This window comes from Somniosus microcephalus, chromosome 1 (assembly GCF_052327205.1).
Source record: "Somniosus microcephalus isolate GS21.2 chromosome 1, FLI_Smic_1.0, whole genome shotgun sequence".
NCBI lineage: Eukaryota > Metazoa > Chordata > Chondrichthyes > Squaliformes > Somniosidae > Somniosus > Somniosus microcephalus.
Genome location: NC_140987.1, coordinates 169,116,377 through 169,136,324, shown reverse-complemented (window position 1 = coordinate 169,136,324; position 19,948 = coordinate 169,116,377). Strand labels below are relative to the sequence as shown.

The 19,948-nt window shown below is 44.9% G+C and overlaps 1 protein-coding gene across 10 annotated transcripts in view; it reads right to left on the bottom strand.

The window, feature by feature from the left end:
- The window catches only part of epb41l4a (erythrocyte membrane protein band 4.1 like 4A), a 474,019-nt gene that overhangs the window by 79,770 nt on the left and 374,301 nt on the right, over nucleotides 1-19,948 (bottom strand). For 9 of the 10 annotated variants that reach the window (XR_015078320.1, XM_085987237.1, XM_085987283.1 and 6 more), the window contains one exon: nucleotides 3,219-3,309. The exons of the other annotated variant lie outside the window; for it this stretch is intronic. Coding sequence is in view for 8 of the 9 variants with exons in the window: in XM_085987237.1 (XP_085843363.1) it covers nucleotides 3,219-3,309 (91 nt within the window). In the remaining variant the exon portion in view is untranslated. The remainder of the gene's footprint in view (nucleotides 1-3,218; nucleotides 3,310-19,948) is intronic. 10 annotated transcript variants of the gene reach the window in all.

Sequence of the window (19,948 nt, the reverse complement as noted above, 5' to 3'; positions counted from 1 at the left end):
CTGTACAGAAAACATATGGGATCATTGGTTTACAAATAGGGCCACAGAGTACAAAAGCAAATTGGGGCTATTTTCATTAGACCAGTGAAGGTCAGCAGGAAGCCAGGTTGGCACTGCCAGTGGTAGTCAAATTCACAAGCACACGCAAACATTCTGCCTCGGCCTCCATCTAGGCACGCTGTATTGCTGTTCTCTGGTGAAGATGCCCTGGAGTGGTAAACAGGATAATCCAACGTACATGTACCTCACGCACCAGCAGCTTCACTTCATCAATCTTCACAGCGAGTTTGAGTGCTGTGCCACTCCATCACTGTCAGCTAATGGGCTTTGTCAGCCACTTTGTCTCAAACTGCTTTTGGAAAGATTGAAATAGCCATTTAAAATATTTACAGGCTTTTTAAAGGCTAAGAGCACTTTTGGCCCCAAATCTAGGCAATTACATTAAGTGGTCACATCACTTTAAATTTCCCAGCATGTAAACCAGATTTTACTGAAATCATGAAAATGGGGTTGACTGTGGAAGTTAGTCTTGCTCAACTCAGACAGGTGCAAAATATGCAGTGCCCGCCTCTCATGCTTGAACTAAAAAAATCAACTCTAGAGATTCTTAGGAGATAAAACAGGACATTCCTCTGATCCGCTGCAGTTATGTTAACTTACTTCTGCCATTGTTACACCCACTTGCTTAATCAATATCATTCTGCAATTTTCTGTTCTTTTCAGTTCTTAGATTAGTATTATCTGCAAACGTGGATCAATTTTCCTCTAATTCTAAATCTAGGTCTTTACAAGCTGAGGGACACCAATCCAAGAACATCCCTTTCACTCCAACTCTCAGCTTTCTACTTCTTAATCAATGTCCTATCCATGCCATCATGCTACCACACAATTTATAATGATTGCTGGAAGAAGTTACCTCTGTCTTGAAGATGTACTTTCTCAACTAGCTGTTTCATAACATAACTAACTGTAATGAGCAATTTCACAACATATGAGGGAATCAAGCGACTACAGAAAAGATCAAAATATTTCTAATGAACCCACAGTCTGTGGAGGTTAATTTTAACTTTTGACAATAGTGTAGATGAGGCTGCCATTATACACCTCTCTCGATTTTCGGTTGTATAGTGCCTTTCACATGTTTAGGACAAACCAGAGTGCTTCACAGCCAGTGAAGTACTTTTAAAGTGTAGTCACTGTTGTAATGAAGGCAAACGCAGCAGCCAATTTGTGCATAGCAAGGGCCCACAAACAACAATTAGATAAATGATCAGATAATCTGTCTTAGTGATACTGGTTAAGGGATAAATGCTGGGAGAACTCTACTGCTCTTTTTCAAATAGTGCCATGGGATCTTTTAGGCCCACTGGAGTGCCGTTGGAGTGGCGCTTGAACCCATGAACTATGACTCGGAGGCAAGGCTGATACTAGTAAACATTTATGTTCCAGCCATTTTTGAATATTTCAGTTAAATTTTGAACTCGGAACATGGTTGCATTCACAATTTACCCTTATTTAGTGGATAGATTTTTTTTCTCCTTTCATATGGCTTGAGCCATTACTCAAGCCTGCCTGCTATTGTTGGAAACAGGTCTTCATTGCTTTCGGCTGGGTCCCTGGATATGGATGATACAATCACTATACTTCATCCTGACAGGTTGGAAGAACCCAATAGTTACTGTACATTGCTGTGAACATTCTCCAGGCATCTCTCACAGAAATGAGAGTGATAGCAACCATAGGCCAGGCTGCACCCCACCTGGCTGAAGGATGATGCTGCCTGAAGGTGAATACACAATATATGGCATAATATTAAAGTCGAAACAGAATCAGTCCAAATTAAACTTAAGAATAAGTTAAGGATACAATTTGTTCTTTGAAGTGGCTTTGTGCAATCATGCCCTCAGCATAGCCTAGTACCATTTATTTGTTGTGATAATGAAGCATAAAACCGCCCCAAATGCAAATAATCAGAGGATTTATAGCATTATACTTTGTGCACCTGCAGAACATCAATCAATGTTAGTCTTCCAGCACATATTTCAGCTAGAAGTGCCAAGATTACTCATTTACAATAAAGCAGACATAAAGCCTGGTACCAAGATATTATTTATAACTGCAGTAAACCTCATTTGTTTTTTTATCATTTGCCATTCACTGTTTCAAGTGTGGAACTGTAAATTCTGATGTGCAGTTCAAGATATAATTGGTGAATCTTCTTTACTGATGGGACAAAAACATGTTTGGCAGCAGAATAGCGCTTACAGAAATATCTGAAAAATTACACCCATTGTTCTTGTTTTGTTTTTCTATAAACATGTTACTAGATTCCTCAACAGGGTTAAACAACAACATTTTCATTGTACAGTGTATATTAGTTGCTCTCCTGTGGCATTGCACATGGGGAGTCAAGCCTTCAGATGAAGCATGGTTAGACAGTAGGAGATAATTGGACCAGGGTTCACAGACATAGTTCATTGCTTTTTTAAGAACATAAGAACATAAGAAATAGGAGCAGGAGTAGGCCATTCATCCCCTCGAGCCTGCTCCGCCATTCAATAAGATCATGGTTGATCTGAAGTCATAAATTCTGTCTTTATTTTTATATACAATCCTTTGATTTTATATTATTATTTATCATTAAATAGCAAATCATGCAACAATGTGGGAAACAAATTGGTTGGAGGAAAGGAATTTCTCTGAAGTATAGGCTGAGCAACTGGGAGACATAAAACTGAGGCATTACATTGCCTCCACTGGTGAGAGTCTGTAATTACAATGTAACTAGTTTACATGGGCATTTCCATTATACATACAGAGAAATTTATAATGGAAAAAGGTGACAGGTAAGTTCATGCAGGTGTAAAATTGTTAATATAGCATATAGACAGATATGTACATGAAAAATTCAGATCTTTCTGAATTTATCCACTCACACACGGGAGACATGTGTGACCCCTTAAAGCAAGAGCAGTTTCATATTAGTTAAGCACAGGTGTAAAAAACTGATGCAGAAACCTGAATCTAAATTTAGGATTGAAACATCTGAGAAGGGAAGTTCCAATGCTAAATGGGAAACTAGTAAAAACAAAGGGAGTTTTAATTCAGAATTTCAATTTGAATCTGAATTTGGGATTCAGATGTTCAAGAATTGGAGATCTGAAATGGATGTTCTGATACAGATTTGTCCAACATGCTTGAGCATAGCATAGCGTTACCTTTTTACTGGTGAAGGCGCGATAATTTTGGTGGTGCCATCATATTCCATGTGGTCCGTCTTTATATGACTGCGACTGACACTGTTTGGTCCTATGGTAACAATTAAGGTTACAGATGAAGATTATACAAGTGTTAATTGATGAATACTTAATAAATGATTAAAGCAATGAATCATGAAATTACTATATGTGCAACTCATATTATATGAACATATTTGTTTTGCTAAGTAACCTTCTCACACTAAATTAAAATAGATGTGAAAACAAAAAATAAATTAGTATATAGATGTGTCCTATTTTCCACCAAGTGGGTTCAAAGCCTTACCTCACAAGAAAAATAAGTCTAAATCTCTGCCTGGGCTATTTCCCACTGGCTAGTATGACCCATATATAGAAATATTAAAAGTTCAGCCTAAGCTGAAATCAATTAGACATCAAAAAATTATGTCAGTAGTGACTCAAACCAGGGCAAAATTGGGCTGAATAATTTGGTTTCTTCTCGTCAAAAAAAATACTATATCTTGGGGGAATTCTCCTCTGTGATCCTGCTTAAAATGAGGCAGGAATCGCAGAGGAAATGACAGAAAATTTGAATGGCTAGGTCTACCGTTGCCTCACCACCCCAGGGTATTCCTCCCTCAGCCAGGACCACCACCGTCTGCATCTTCCCTGCCCACTGTATGAAAATGGCGGCAGAGGTAGGGCACGGGTCCCCAGTAGATTTTCCTTTCATATACCCAAGTTACTGCTGCTTCCCAGGGCCGTGTAATGGAAGGCCCCAGGAAGTGTCACTAAAGGCCCCGAGTTCCTCAATGGAGGGAGAGGGTTATGTAGTGGCCTCCTCTTTCTACAAATGCTTACCGACTGAAGGTTTCAGTGTTGGCCGAGGCTCCACTCTGAAGAGGAGAATTTCCCCCTCCCTTGGCTGGCATCCCACTTGCTAAGCACAGGAGACCAACCATCTCTAGGGTTTATTCCCCTGTTCCGAAAAAAATCTTAACGTTTTCACAGCAGTGTTGAAACCTCCAGGAATTAACACAGGAACTTAGAAGCAGGTAGAAATGATCAACTTGCTCCCAGTTTATGTGAAACACTCACAGAAGGGTTAGGTATGAGGAACAAGTTGGCCATGGTAGATTGGGAGACTACACTAAAAGGTATGAAGGTGGACATACAATGGCTAACATTCAAGGAAATAATACATCATTTGCAACAAACATATATTCCTCTAGGGCATAAAAACCCAAAAGGAAAAGTGATCCAACCATGGCTAACAAAAGAATTAAGTCAAAGGATGAAGCTTATAAAGTTGCCAGAAAAAGCAGTCAGCCTGAGGATTGGGATCTTTTTAGTAATCAGCAAAGGGGGACCAAGAAATTGATAAAGAAAGGGAAAATGGAATATCAGCACAAGCTAGCGAAAAATATAAAAATGAATTGTAAAAAGCTTCTATAAGGTATGTGAAAAGGAAAAGACTGGCGAAGGTAAATGTAGGTCCTTTACAGTCAGAGATGGGAGGCTTTATAATGGGGAATGAGGAAATGGCAGAGAAATTAAATAAATACTTTGTTTCTGTCTTCATGGATGAAGACACAAAAAACCTCCCAGAAATATAAGAAAACCAAGGGTGTGGCAAAAATGAGGAACTTAAAGAAATTACTATTAGTAAAAAAAACAGTACTAGCAAAATTAATGGGACTAAATGTCGAAAAATCCCAAGGACCAGATGACCTACGTCCTAGCATTTTGGAAGAGGTGGCCATGTAATAGTGGATGCATTGGTTGTCATCTTCCAAAATTCTACAGATTCTGGAACGGTTCCTGCAGATTGGAGGATAGCAAATGTAACCCTGCTATTTAAGAAAGGAGGGAGAGAGAAAACGGGGAACTACAGACCTGTTAGCCTCACATCAGTAGTTGGGGAAATGCTGGCATCCATTATAAAGGATGCAATAACTGGGCACTTAGAAACTAATAGTAAGATTGGGCAGAGTCAACATGGATTTATGAAAGGGAAATCCTGTTTAACAAACCTACTGGAGTTCTTTGAGGATGTAACTAGTGGAGTAGTCAAAGGGGAACCGGTAGATGTGGTGTATTTGGATTTTCAGAAGGCCTTCGATAAGGTCCCACACAAGAAGTTGGTGAACAAAGTTAGGGCACATGGAATTGGGGGTAATATACTCGCATGAATTGAGAATTGGTTAACAGACAGAAAACAAAGAGTAGGGATAAATGGGTCTTTTCAGGATGGCAGGCTGTGACTAGTGGGGTACCGCAAGGATCAGTGCTTGGGCCCCAGCTATTCACAATCTATATCAATGATTTGGATGAGGGGACTAAATGTAACATTTCCAAATTTGCTGATGATACAAAGCTAGGTGGCAGTGGCAGTTGTGAAGAGGCTTCAAGGGGATCTCGACAGGCTCAGTGAGTGGGCGAGAACATGGCAGATGGAATATAATGTGGATAAATGTGAAGTTATCCACTTTGGTAGAAAAAACAGAAAGGCAGAGTATTTCCTAAATGGTGAAAGATTGGGGAATGCAGATGCTCAGAGGGACCTGGGTGTCCTTGTACAGGAGTCACTGAAAGCCATTAGGAAGGCAAATGGTATGCTGGCCTTCATTACAAGAGAATTTAAGTGCAGGAGTGAAGAAGTCTTACTCCAATTATATAGTCATGGTGTGGAGATGCCGGTGTTGGACTGGGGTGGACAAATGTAAGAAGTCACACAACACCAGGTTATAGTCCAACAGTTTTATTTGAAATCACAAGCTTTTGGAGCGCTGCTCCTTCGTCAGGTGAAATGGAGAGATGCATAAAGACACAGCTTATATAGTCAGAGAATAGTGCCAGATGATTACAGGTAATCTATCTAACTGCTATTTATCACACCTCAGCAGAGAGATAATCACAGCAATCAAAGGTGTGAATGGTGTCCAAACAGGTCAGTCAGGAAAACATTACATCAAAGAACAATGAGGTGGGGTCACAAGGGGTCAAATGTTGCAGATGCTGGGGTCTGTATGAAAAACAAAAAACAGACAAAAAAACATTTTTTTCCCCCCGGAAATCACAGCAGGTCCGGCCGCATCTGTGTAGAGAGAACAAGCCAACGACGACTCGAGTCTGGATGACCCTACGTCAGGTGGGGTTACATGTAGCGTGACATGTACCCAAGATCCCGGTTGAGGCCGTCCTCATGAGTGCGGAACTTGACTATCAGTTTCTGCTCTACGATTTTGCGTTGTCGTGTGTCTCGAAGGCCGCTTTGGAGAATGCTTACCTGAAGATTGAAGGCTGAATGTCCTTAACTGCTGAAGTGTTCCCCGACTGGGAGGGAACACTCCTGCCTGGCGATTGTTGCGTGGTGTCTGTTCATCCATTGTCGCAGTGTCTGCATGGTCTCGCCGATGTACCATGCTCCGGGGCATCCTTTCCTGCAACGTATGAAGTAGACAACGTTGGCCGAGTCACATGAGTATGTACCATGTACCTGGTGGGTGGTGTCCTCACGTGTGATGATGGTATCTGTGTTGATGATCTGGCATGTCTTGCAGAGTTTGCCGTGGCAGGGTTGTGTGGTGTTGCAGTCGCGGTTCTCCTGAAAGCTGGGTAATTTGCTGCGAACGATGGTCTGTTTGAGGTTAGGCGGCTGTTTGAAGGCGAGTAGTGGAGGCGTGGGGATGGCCTTAGCGAGGTGTTCATCGTCATCGATGACATGTTGAAGGCTGCGAAGAACATGGCGTAGTTTCTCCGCTCTGGGGAAGTACTGGATGACAAAGGGTACTCTGTTGGTTGTGTCCCGTGTTTGTCTTCTGAGGAGGTCTATGCGATTTTTTGCTGTGGCCTGTTGGAACTGTCGATCGACGGGTTGAGCATCATATCCCATTCTTACGAGGGCGTCTTTCAGCGTCTGTAGATGTCCATCGCGTTCCTCCTCGTCTGAGCAGATCCTGTGTATTCGCAGGGCTTGTCCATAGGGGATGGCTTCTTTAACGTGGTTAGGGTGGAAGCTGGAGAAGTGGAGCATCGTGAGGTTGTCCGTGGGCTTGCGGTAGAGTGAAGTGCTGAGGTGTCCGTCTTTGATGGAGATTCGTGTGTCCAAGAATGAAACCGATTCTGAGGAGTAGTCCATGGTGAGCTTGATGGTGGGATGGAACTTGTTGATGTTATCGTGTAGTCTTTTCAGTGATTCTTCGCCGTGGGTCCATAGGAAGAAAATGTCGTCGATGTATCTGGTGTATAGCATTGGTTGGAGGTCCTGTGCAGCGAAGAAGTCTCGCTCGAACTTGTGCATGAAGATGTTGGCGTATTGGGGTGCGAATTTGGTCCCCATGGTCTTCGCTGCACAGGGCCTCCAACCAACGCTATACACCAGATACATCGACGACATTTTCTTCCTATGGACCCACGGCGAAGAATCACTGAAAAGACTACACGATAACATCAACAAGTTCCATCCCACCATCAAGCTCACCATGGACTACTCCTCAGAATCGGTTTCATTCTTGGACACACGAATCTCCATCAAAGACGGACACCTCAGCACTTCACTCTACCGCAAGCCCACGGACAACCTCACGATGCTCCACTTCTCCAGCTTCCACCCTAACCACGTTAAAGAAGCCATCCCCTATGGACAAGCCCTGCGAATACACAGGATCTGCTCAGACGAGGAGGAACGCGATGGACACCTACAGACGCTGAAAGACGCCCTCGTAAGAACGGGATATGACGCTCGACTCGTCGATCGACAGTTCCGACGGGCCACAGCAAAAAATCGCATAGACCTCCTCAGAAATCAAATACGGGACACAACCAACAGAGTACCCTTTGTCGTCCAGTACTTCCCCGGAGCGGAGAAACTACGCCATGTTCTTCGCAGCCTTCAACATGTCATCGATGACGATGAACACCTCGCTAAGGCCATCCCCACGCCTCCACTACTCGCCTTCAAACAGCCGCCTAACCTCAAACAGACCATCGTTCGCAGCAAATTACCCAGCTTTCAGGAGAACAGCGACCACGACACCACACAACCCTGCCACGGCAACCTCTGCAAGACATGCCAGATCATCAACACAGATACCGTCATCACACGTGAGGACACCACCCACCAGGTACATGGTACATACTCATGTGACTCGGCCAACGTTGTCTACCTCATACATTGCAGGAAAGGATGCCCCGGAGCATGGTACATCGGCGAGACCATGCAGATACTACGACAACGGATGAACGGACACCACGCAACAATTGCCATGCAGGAGTGTTCCCTCCCAGTCGGGGAACACTTCAGCAGTCAAGGACATTCAGCCTCCGATCTTCGGGTAAGCATTCTCCAAGGCGGCCTTCGAGACACACAACGCAAAATCGTAGAGCAGAAACTGATAGCCAAGTTCTGCACTCATGAGGAAGGTCTCAACCAGGATCTTGGGTACATGTCACGCTACATGTAACCCCACCTGACGTAGGGTCATCCAGACTCGAGTCGTCGTTGGCTTGTTCTCTCTACACAGATGCGGCCGGACCTGCTGTGATTTCCAGCAAAAAAAATGTTTTTTTGTCTGTTTTTTGTTTTTCATACAGACCCCAGCATCTGCAACATTTGACCCCTTGTGACCCCCACCTCATTGTTCTTTGATGTAATGTTTTCCTGACTGACCTGTTTGGACACCATTCACACCTTTGATTGCTGTGGTTATAAGAACATAAGAAATAGGAGCAGGAGTAGGCCAATCGGCCCCTCGAGCCTGCTCCGCCATTCAATAAGATCATGGCTGATCTGATCCTAACCGCCAATCTACTATCACAGAACCATCTCCTGAATCTAACAGAATTAGACACACGAAATAGGAGCAGGATCAGGCTACACGGCCCCTGGGCCCGCTCCGCTACCCACAGGGCCATGTCCGATCCGAACCTAGACTCATGTCCAAATTCCTGCCCGCTCCCTGTAACCCTTAATTCCCTTTACTTCTAGGAAACTATCTATTTCTGTTTTAAATTTATGTAATGATGTAGCTTCTACAGCTTTTTGGGGCAGCATATTCCATGGACCTACCACCCTCTGAGTGAAGTAGTTCCTCCTCACCTCAGTTTTGAAAGAGCAGCCCCTTATTCTAAGACTATACCCCCTAGTTCTAGTTTCACCCATCATCGGGAACATCCTCCCCGCATTCACCCGATCCAACCCCTTCACAATCTTATATGTTTCAATAAGATCGCCTCTCATTCTTCTGAACTCCAATGAGTAGAGTCCCAATCTACTCAACCTCTCCTCATATGTCCATCCCCTCATCCCCGGGATTAACCGAGTGAACCTTCTTTGTACTGACTCGAGAGCAAGTATGTCCTTTCTTAAGTATGGACACCAAAACTGTACGCAGTATTCCAGGTGCGGTCTCACCAATACCTTGTACAACTGAAGCAATACCTCCCTATTTTTATATTCTATCCCCCTAGCAATGAGAGCCAACATTCCATTGGCCTTCTTAATCACTTGCTGCACCTGCATACTAACCTTTTGAGTTTCATGCACCAGGACCCCCAGATCCCTTTGTACTTCAGTACTTTCCAGTTTCTTGCCATTAAGATAATAACTTGCTCTACGGTTTTTCCTGCCAAAGTGCATAACCTCACACTTTCCAGTATTGTATTCCATCTGCCAAATCTCTGCCCACTTACTTAGCCTGTCTATGTCCCCTTGCAGGTTTTTTATGTCCTCCTCACTCACTACTTTCCCTCCCATCTTAGTATCATCTGCAAACTTTGATATGTTACACTCGGTCCTCTCCTCCAAATCGTTAATATAGATTGTAAAGAGTTGGGGACCCAGCACTGACCCCTGTGGAACACCACTAGTTACTGATTGCCAGTCTGAGAATGAACCATTTATCCCAACTCTCTGCCTTCTGTTAGATAGCCAATACTCTATCCATGCCAGAATATTACCCCCAATCCCGTGATTTTTTATCTTAAGCAATAATCTTGTGTGGCACCTTGTCAAATGCCTTTTGGAAGTCTAAATACACTACGTCCACTGGTTCTCCTTTATCCACCCTATATGTTACTTCCTCAAAGAACTCCAGCAAATTTGTCAAACATGACTTCCCCTTCATAAAACCATGCTGACTTTGTCCTATTAAATTATGATTATCCAAATGTCCTGTTACTGTCTCCTTAATAATGGACTCCAAAATTTTACCTACCACAGATGTTAGGCTAACCGGTCTATAGTTTCCAGCCTTCTGTCTACTGCCCTTTTTAAATAAGGGTGTTACATTAGCAGTTTTCCAGTCTGCCGGGACCTTTGCTGAGTCCAGGGAGTTTTGGAAAATTATTACTAATGCATCCACAATCCCTACCGCCACTTCCCTCAAGACCCTAGGATGTAAGCCATCAGGTCCAGGTGATTTATCTGCCTTGAGTCCCATTATTTTACCGAGTACCACTTCCTTCGTGATTTTGATCGTGTTTAGCTCCTCCCCCCCATAGCCTCCTGTTTGTCCAGTGTTGGGATATTCTTAGTGTCCTCTACTGTAAAGACTGATACAAAATATTCATTCAGTGTTTTTGCCATCTCCATATTTCCCACCATTAATTTCCCGGTCTCATCCTCTAAGGGACCAACATTTACTTTAGCCACCCTTTTTCTTTTTATATAACTATAAAAACTCTTACTATCTGTTTTTATATTTTTTGCTAATTTACTTTCATAATCTATCTTCCCTTTCTTAAACAATCTTTTTGTTATTTTTTGCTGTCTTTTAAAGTTTTCCCAATCCTCTATCCTCCCACTAGATATGGCTACCTTATATGCCCTTGTTTTTAGTCGAATACTATCCTTAATTTCTTTACTTAGCCACGGATGGCTGTCTTTTCTTTTACACCCTTTTCTTCTCAGTGGAATATATATTTTTTGGAAGTTGTAAAATAACTCCTTAAATGTACACCACTGATCATGTATCGTCTTACCCTTTAATCTATTTTCCCAATCCACTCTACTCAATTCCGCTCTAATACCTTCATAGTCTCCTTTATTCAAGCTTAGCACACTTGTTTGAGATCCAACCTTCTCACCCTCTAATTGAATATGGAATTCAACCATGTTTTGGTCACTCATTCCAAGGGGATCCTTTACTAGGACATTTTTAATTAATCCTGTCTCGTTACACAGGACCAGATCTAAGGTTGCTTGCCCCCTGGTCGGTTCAGTTACATACTGCTCAAGAAACCCATCCCTAATACACTCAATGAACTCATCCTCAAGGCAGCCCTGCCCAATTTGATTTGTCCAATTAATATGATAGTTAAAATCCCCCATAATTATAGATGTTCCCTTATTACAAGCCTCAACTATTTCCTGATTGATACTCCGTCCAACAGAGTTGCAACTGTTCGGAGGCCTATAGACTACGCCCACTAGTGTTTTTTTCCCCTTATTATTCCTTACATCCACCCAAACTGTATACTCTCTGCTGAGGTGTGATAAATGGCAGTTAGAAAGATTACCTGTAATCATCTGGCATTATTCTCTGACTTTATAAGTTGTGTCTTTATGCATCTCTCCACTTCACCTGACGAAGGAGCAGCGCTCCGAAAGCTTGTGATTTCAAATAAAACTGTTGAGCTATAACCTGGTGTTGTGTGACTTCTTCCAATTATATAGGGCCTTGGTGAGACCACACCTGGAGTACTGTGTACAATTTTGGTCTCCTTACCTAAGGAAGGATATACTTGCCACAGAGGGAGAACAGCGAAGGTTCACAAGATTGATTCCTGGGATGGTGGGACTGTCGTATAAGAAGAGATTGAGTAAACTAGGCCTGTATTCTCTTGAATTCAGAAGTATGAGAGGGGATCTCATTGAAGCATACAAAATTATTACAGTGCTTGATAGGGTGGATGCTGGGAGAATGTTTCCCTTGGCTGGGGAGTCTAGAACCAGGGGCCACAGCCTCAGGATAAAGGGTAGGCCATTCAGGACTGAGATGAGAAGAAATTTCTTCACACAGAGGGTGGTAAATCTTTGGGATTCTCTACCCCAGAGGGCGGTGGAGGCTGTCATTGGGTATATTCAAAACAGAAGTCGATAGATTTCTGACTAGTAAGGGCATCAAGGGATATGGCAATAGGGTCGGTGAATGGAGTTGAGGCAGAAGATCAGCCATGACTTCATTGAATGGCGGAGCAGGCTCGAAGGGCCGAATGGCCTATTCCTGCTCCTATTTCTTATGTTCTTATGTTTGTCACTCCAGTAGTATCCAAGATGTGAGCAGTGCCCACTATCACTTGCCGTTAATGATAAAGTAAGGTAAGCTTAGTGTCACCCCCACAGATATGTATAAGCACTACGGCCTCGATTTTAATTGACCCATGGAGTCGGGACTGGAGGCGTGCGGGGGGTTAAAATCTCGAATTCGGGGGTCCCGACACCATCCCGCCCCAAACCCGCCTCTATGTAAGTTTCAAAGGAAGCGGGTACCTGCCCCGCACTGGGACCCGCCTACCCGAGGCGGGAAGGGATTAGTGACAATTAACTGCCTGTTAACAGGTAGTTAACGGGCAGTTTTTAGCCTAATCCCTATTTTAAAGTTTGAAGTGTGGGACTCCCAATGGCTCCAAACCATGCCAAGTTAGAGGAGTCGGGCCGTCGGGTTGAAGGACTTGGAGGGGTCGAGATGTCAGTGTTCAGGTGAGTGATGGGTGCAAGAGTGCAAAGGTAAGTGTGTTTGGTGTGTCTAAAATGTGTAAAGAAGTTTAAATTACCTGTATTTACCTTTTTAGCCTTCCTTCCTCTAGGTTTTGGGAGTCCATCATCTAACCGGCACAGAAAGCAGAACGGCTGCAAACTGTCAAAAGTGACAGCCTGCAGCTTTCTGTGCTGGAGAGATTTCTAACTGAGTCTGTGTAGAAGGACTCAGGTTAGAAGTAAGACTGTCAGTGTTTGACAGCTTCAAACAGCTGTGAAACACTGATATTTCATCTGTCAAAACGTCTTGACAGATGAAATTTCAGTCTGTGACATCACCTGTTGCCAGGTGGCCCTTAATTGGCCTGCTGAGCCCGCTGGGCGGGCTCAACAAGGTCAATCAAGTTAAAATCGCGTGGATTGGCCGCATCTCGCTGGAGGCGGGACTACAACCCCGAAAGTTCTAGTCCCGCCTCCTTCCCGACTTCTGAGTGAAAATCAACCCCATGATGTTTGTTTACAATGAGTTAGACTCACTCATTTTGTTTTAAAAATGTCACCTATGTTTTATTTATTCATGGGATGTGGGCGTCGCTGGCAAGGCCTAATTGTCCTCGAGAAGGTGGTGGTATTGTATTTGAACATACCTCACTCAGAAATGTAAGCACAGCTCTATACAATCCAAGGACGTTGGAATCAGCCTCATTGTTTTAGTGCACAATCTAAAGTGCTCCGTATCATATTCCCCATCGATGCTCGCAATCCCTCCCCCCCCATCCCACCACCACCACCACCGTATTGCACTGCTCAATCCACACAGACCCTTCTAAACCACATTGCTTGGTTCATGGAGCTCCCTCTGTATCACAGTGCTCAGTTCCGAGCGTCCTCTCTAAACCCTGTTGCCCATTTCCGAGATCCCTCCTTGTACCACACGGTCCAGCCCTCTTCAGTTTCTTGGTTTTCTGAACACTGCACTGCCAGGGTTTTAAAATCTTTTTTATTAAAGCTAACTTAAAAAGCAGGCTTTGGTTTGTTGCAATCATACAGTTACACTACAGCTGGTGCAGAGCAAACCAAACAAAACTGCCTCTTGTAGGTACTCGCAACTTCCTTCAATATCATCAGCTTTATACAGCTTATTTGGCACCAGTGCACTGATTAATACTGGAAACACAGGATCAGGCCCCCATTATAACACCCTCATGTTTTGGATTTAATATTAAAGAAAGATAAAATTTAAATATAATTTGAAGACATTAAGACCAGCAGATCATTATCAAGCTATAGCTACAATGAAGCAGCTATTAAAATCTCTCAAATGGCAACAGCAGTACTAATTAATCCATAACAGTCGCTTTGAATAAAAGGACCATCCTTAATATTTATTGTGATCATTACTTTGACTGATGGAGAGAATTGGTCCCAAAAGTTTTATTTAATTCAAATTATGTAAAATATCCATTTATTGCAGAATGTAAACATTCTCTTTTAACACAACAATTCTGCAGAACAGGTTAATTATATAGTGCATCAATGCACTTATGCACCGGTACACTGTGCTACCACATCAGCTCTGTGATCATAGTATGGTGTCTGGAACTCAGGACCTTTCATGGGTGCCAGATCTCAGGAGACGATGATAACTGCAGGAAGACATCAATCCAAGAACTCGGATTGTTAAATTCAACTCCAGTTAAAACTGTGTTACCTGAATTTCAATGGGTGCTCCAGCAGCACAGGCAAGCTCTTACTGTATGCCATATTGGGAATAAGAACATAAACATAAGAAATAGGAGCAGGAGTAGGCCATTTGGCTCTTTAAGTCTGCTCTGCCATTCAATAAAATCATGCTGATCTTCTACCTCATCTCCACTTTCCTGAACTATCCCCATATCCCTTGATTCCCTTAATATTCAAAAATCTATCGATCTCTGCCTTGAATATACTCAATGACTGAGCCTCCACAGCCTTCGGGATAGAGAATTACAAAGATTCACCAGCCTCTGGGTGAAGAAATTTCTCCTCATCTCAGTCCTAAATGGCTGACCCCTTACTCTGAGACTGTGACCCCTCGTTCTAGACTCCCCAGCCAGGGGAAACATCCTCCCTGCACCCACCCTTACAAGCCCTGTAAGAATTTTGTAAGTTTCAATGAGATAACCTCTCATTCTTCTAAACTCGAGAGAATATCAGCCTAGTCTACTCAATCTGTCCTCACAGGACAATCCCCCCCCATCCCAGGAACCAGTCTGGTGAACCTTCGTTGCACTCCCTCTATGGCAAGTATATCCTTCCTTAGGTAAGGAGACCAAAACTGTACACAGTACTCCAGGTGTGGTCTCACCAGGGCCCTATATAATTGCAGTAAGAGGAATGCTATGTTCATGTTAGTTGGTGTCAAATCAACAGTTTCCTACATTTTATTTCTTATCAGGAATTTGTAGTGAAATACTGCCATGAATTTTCTGTTGTCACATTCTTTCATCCTTTAAAGTATCCACTAGGAAAATGCAAATTAATATAATTGCTACTTACACTTACCAGACTCTGTGAAGGTCAAATAATTTTATAAAGTAAAGAAACACATTTAACACAGTACATGCAACACTCACAAATATTTTACTGATTCTGACACAGACTATAAGAAACAAGAGGGTGTAGGAATTGATGTATTCCTAACTAATAACTGAGGTCGACTCAGGAGAACAATCAAACAGGTCTTTAATGTTGGATTTGACAAATTCCAGAAAACAAAGATCGATGCAGGAGAGCCATGGAGCAGGTCTTCACCCAATGGGGACGCCACGAGGACTGACTCGGCAGCCCTGTGGATTGCGTCGTGACGTCATCGCGTTTTCCCGCGCTTGGGGCGGTCACGTGATGTGCGACGTGACGTCATCGCGTTTGCCCGCGCTCTTAAAGGGGCAACACCCCGTACATGCAAAACACTATATACAAAACCCAGTAATGCCCAACACAATAGTACAGGTATAGGCTGGTGTTAGAACATCGTTAAAGGGAATTATATACAATTAGCTAGATTAACTCAGTGGTACCGCCACATGCGCCCCCCCAAAATTCGCTTTAACGGACAAAGTCAAACGGTGAGGTGGTCTGACGAGCCTGTCCGAACGACTCCTGTAGTCGTGAGGCGGAGGCTGCTGGGCGGCTGGCGGGCGGTCGCAGTTGGTCTGCTGTAACGACGATGGGTGTCCGACCTCATCTCGGCGGTTGTGCTGTTCCGACGGGGCGGGCGAGGTCCGAAGGTGCTGGCCCCCCAAGCAGTCGACCGAAATGTGGTCCGGTAAATGGGGTCTGGAGTGGATCCCTGTATGCGTCAAGGCGAATAAAACGTATTCAGCCTTGTGAAGGACTGTGGAAACGTGTGACCTCTGCAGCCCGTGGTTCGAAGCGGGCACCGGTGCGAAACATCTGGCCGCCGCTTAGTGACTGGCAGTTTGGGCAGACGCGAGCCATGGCTCTGTCGATGATGGTAGGAAGTCCCCAGTCTGACGAAATCTGCGGGAACGCAGAAACGGGCGATCCAGGAGGAAATGAACGTGGGTCTTGCCAGTCGGGGAACTCGCCGAGCTGGCGAACGGACTCTTCAGAAGTCGGGAACACACTGGAGACGGTGCGCGATGTAGTGCTACTACGGTAACACAGAAGAGAGTCAACAGTTGCTGCATTGATCAATGATCAGGGGTGGTCAGCAATAGTCCCACATGGCCGATCGTGGCCGTGGGATGTCCATTAGACCCGTACCTCGTTGGTCAGTGTCAGTGGTTGTATTGGGGAAAAAACTATAGGAAGGGCGGCAACGCTTCGCCTCCGCGCCGAACTGCACGTGGTAGAAAACACCAACCAGCAGGCTGATGGTCTGGTGCGGCATCGACGGGGGATGGGTCCTCGTGGTTTGCAAGGGATGAGTCCCCGTGGTCTGCGAGGGGTGAGTCCTCGTGGGTTGCGAGGGGTGAATCCTCGTGGTAGGCGAGGGGTGAGTCCTCGTGGTTTGCGAGGGGTGAATCCTCGTGGTTTGCGAGGGGTGAATCCTCGTGGTTTGCGGGGAGTGAGTCCTCGTGGTTTGCGAGGGGTGAATCCTCGTGGTTTGCGAGGGGTGAATCCTCGTGGTTTGCGGGGAGTGAGTCCTCGTGGCATCTCCGCCGGGGCGCACTCCGATCTTGTGGGCCCGAAAACCTGCAGTACCGGTGCTTTGAGGGTTTCATACTTGCTGTTCCGTTGGGGGTTGTCGAGGAGGCGGACGATCCGAGAGGCGGTAGAGCTGTCGAGTACGAAGACCGTATATAGGTACGTGGTCTGCGCCGCATCGATGTTGCCCAGGGCGAATGGGGCTTCTACCAGGATAAAGCACGAGGGCGGTTGCTGCTCCCAGAACTGCGGTAGCTGTAGTGAAACGGCGTTTGCATCCATGGCGTGCTTCTTTTGTGAAAAACGTTCACGAAAACGGGGTCACCAATGTAGGAATTGATGTATTCCTAACTAACAACTGAGGTCGACTCAGGAGAACAATCAAACAGGTCTTTAATGTTGGATTTGACGAATTCCAGAAAACAACAAAGATCGATGCAGGAGAGCCATGGAGCAGGTCTTCACCCAATGGGGACGCCACGAGGACTGACTCGGCAGCCCCGTGGATTGCGTCGTGACGTCATCGCGTTTTCCCGCGCTTGGGGTGGTCACGTGATGTGCGACGTGACGTCATCGCGTTTGCCCGCGTTTGGTCGGTCACGTGATGTGCGACGTGACATCATCGCGTTTGCCCGCGTTTGGGTGGTCACGTGATGTGTGACGTGACGTCATCACGTTTGCCCGCGCTCTTAAAGGGGCAACGCCCCATACATACAAAACACGATATACAAAACCCAGTAATGCCCAACACAATAGTACAGGTTTAGGCTGGTGTTAGAACATTGTTAAAGGGAATTATATACAATTATCTAGATTAACTCAGTGGTACCGCCACAAGAGCACATTTTTTGTTCCACATAGCTGGTGGCACTGGCGTGGGATGGGCAAGTGGAGGCTGGGAAATCGGTGGGGGGGAGATCTCCAGTCATTGTGTGCCAGCCATTGTCCTACGGCCTATATTTTAGGCAGTGTTTTTGATGCTTTCATCTTGTGACAATCATCCACTCCTGGGCTATTTAAAGAAAAAGGCAAACAGCTAGGAGGGCCTGTTACCTTTAAGACTCATATCAGATCTTTTTCTCATGCCAAACATGAAAGTCAGCTCCTAAAGGCAAACACTCACAATCGCTTTAATCCAAAGCACTGCAAGGAAAGGGTTAATCAGACAGTCCTGAATGTCAATGATTTTTCTTAACATTGTAGTAATATTAACCTTTAGTCATTGCCTATTAATCAGGGAAGTATAAGTCAATTTTAGAGTAGTAACCTCTGAACTGCTGAACCAAGGTAAGAGTGTAGACACTCATTCTTTCACTTCCAACCATTAGTGACATCCTTGCTGTACATCAACCACCCTGGAAAATCACGAATGTTGGCCACCCCACCCTACCCTTCAGATACTGGTTACTCTGCACCAGGAGTGGCCGAACTAATGTCAGAATACAACTTATATCATACTGCCTGTTCAAGGAGGCTAGGCATAGGATTGGCTCCGTATTCCTTATATCCAGATCACTGTACGCCCATCAGTCTCATACTTCACAAATGGAATCAGTCTTCCTGATCGGGTTTTGGCCCCTCCTCTGGACCAGTCATTACCTGCACTGTGCCCCACCTTGATAGGCTTGTATCACCTTAAATTTCTGGCTGGCTTCATGGGATCCTATTCTGTAAACAACTTCATTATTTTTGCCACTGACCAACACTAAATGGGATAGATTCAGAACAGATTTAGCAGCTCAAAACTGGGCATCCATGAGGCACTGTGGGACATCAGCAGCAGCAGAATTGTATTCCACCACAATCTGTAACCTCATGCCCCGGCATATCCCTCACTCTACCATTACCATCAAGCCAGGGGACCAACCGTGGTTCAATAAGGGGTGTAGAAGAGCATGCCAGGAGCAGCACCAGGCGTACCTAAAAATGAGGTGCCAACCTGGGGAAGCTGCAACACAGGACTACATGCATGCTAAAAAGCAGAAGCAGCATGCTATAGTCGGAGCTAAGCAATCCCACAATCAACGGATCAAATCAAAGCTCTGCAGTCCTGCCACATCCAGTCGTGAATGGTGGTGGACCATTAAACAACTAACGGGAGGAGGAGGCTCTATGAATATCCCCATCCTCAATGATGGCGGAGCCCAGCACATGAGTGCAAAAGACAAGGCTGAAGTGTTTGCAACCATCTTCAGCCAGAAGTGCCGAGTGGATGATCCATATCGGCCTACTCTTGAGGTCCCCACCATCACAGAAGCCAGTCTTCAGCCAATTCAATTCACTCCACGTGATATTAAGAAACGGCTGAGCGCACTGGATGCAGCAAAGGCTATGGGCCTCGACAACATCCTGGCTATCGTGCTAAAGACTTGTGCTCCAGAGCTAGCCGCGCCTCTAGCCAAGTTGTTCCAGTACAGCTGTAACACTGGCATCTATCCGACAATGTGGAAAACTGCCCAGGTATGTCCTGTCCACAAAAAGCAGGACAAATCCAATCCGGCCAATTACCACCCCAGTAGTCTACTCTCAATCATCAGCAAAGTGATGGAAGGTGTCATCGACAGTGCTATCAAGCAGCACTTACTCACCAATAACCTGCTCAATGATGCCCAGTTTAGGTTCCGCTAAGATCATTCGGCTCCCGACCTCATTACAGCCTTGGTCCAAACATGGACAAAGGAGCTGAATTCTGAAGGTGAGGCGAGAGTGACTGCCCTTGACATAAAGGCAGCATTTGACCAAGTGTGGCATCAAGGAGCCCTAGTAAAACTGAAGTCAATGGGAATCGGGGGGAAAACTCTCTACTGGCTGGAGTCATACCTAGCACAGAGGAAGATGGTTGTGGTGATTGAAGGTCAATCATCACAGCCCCAGGACA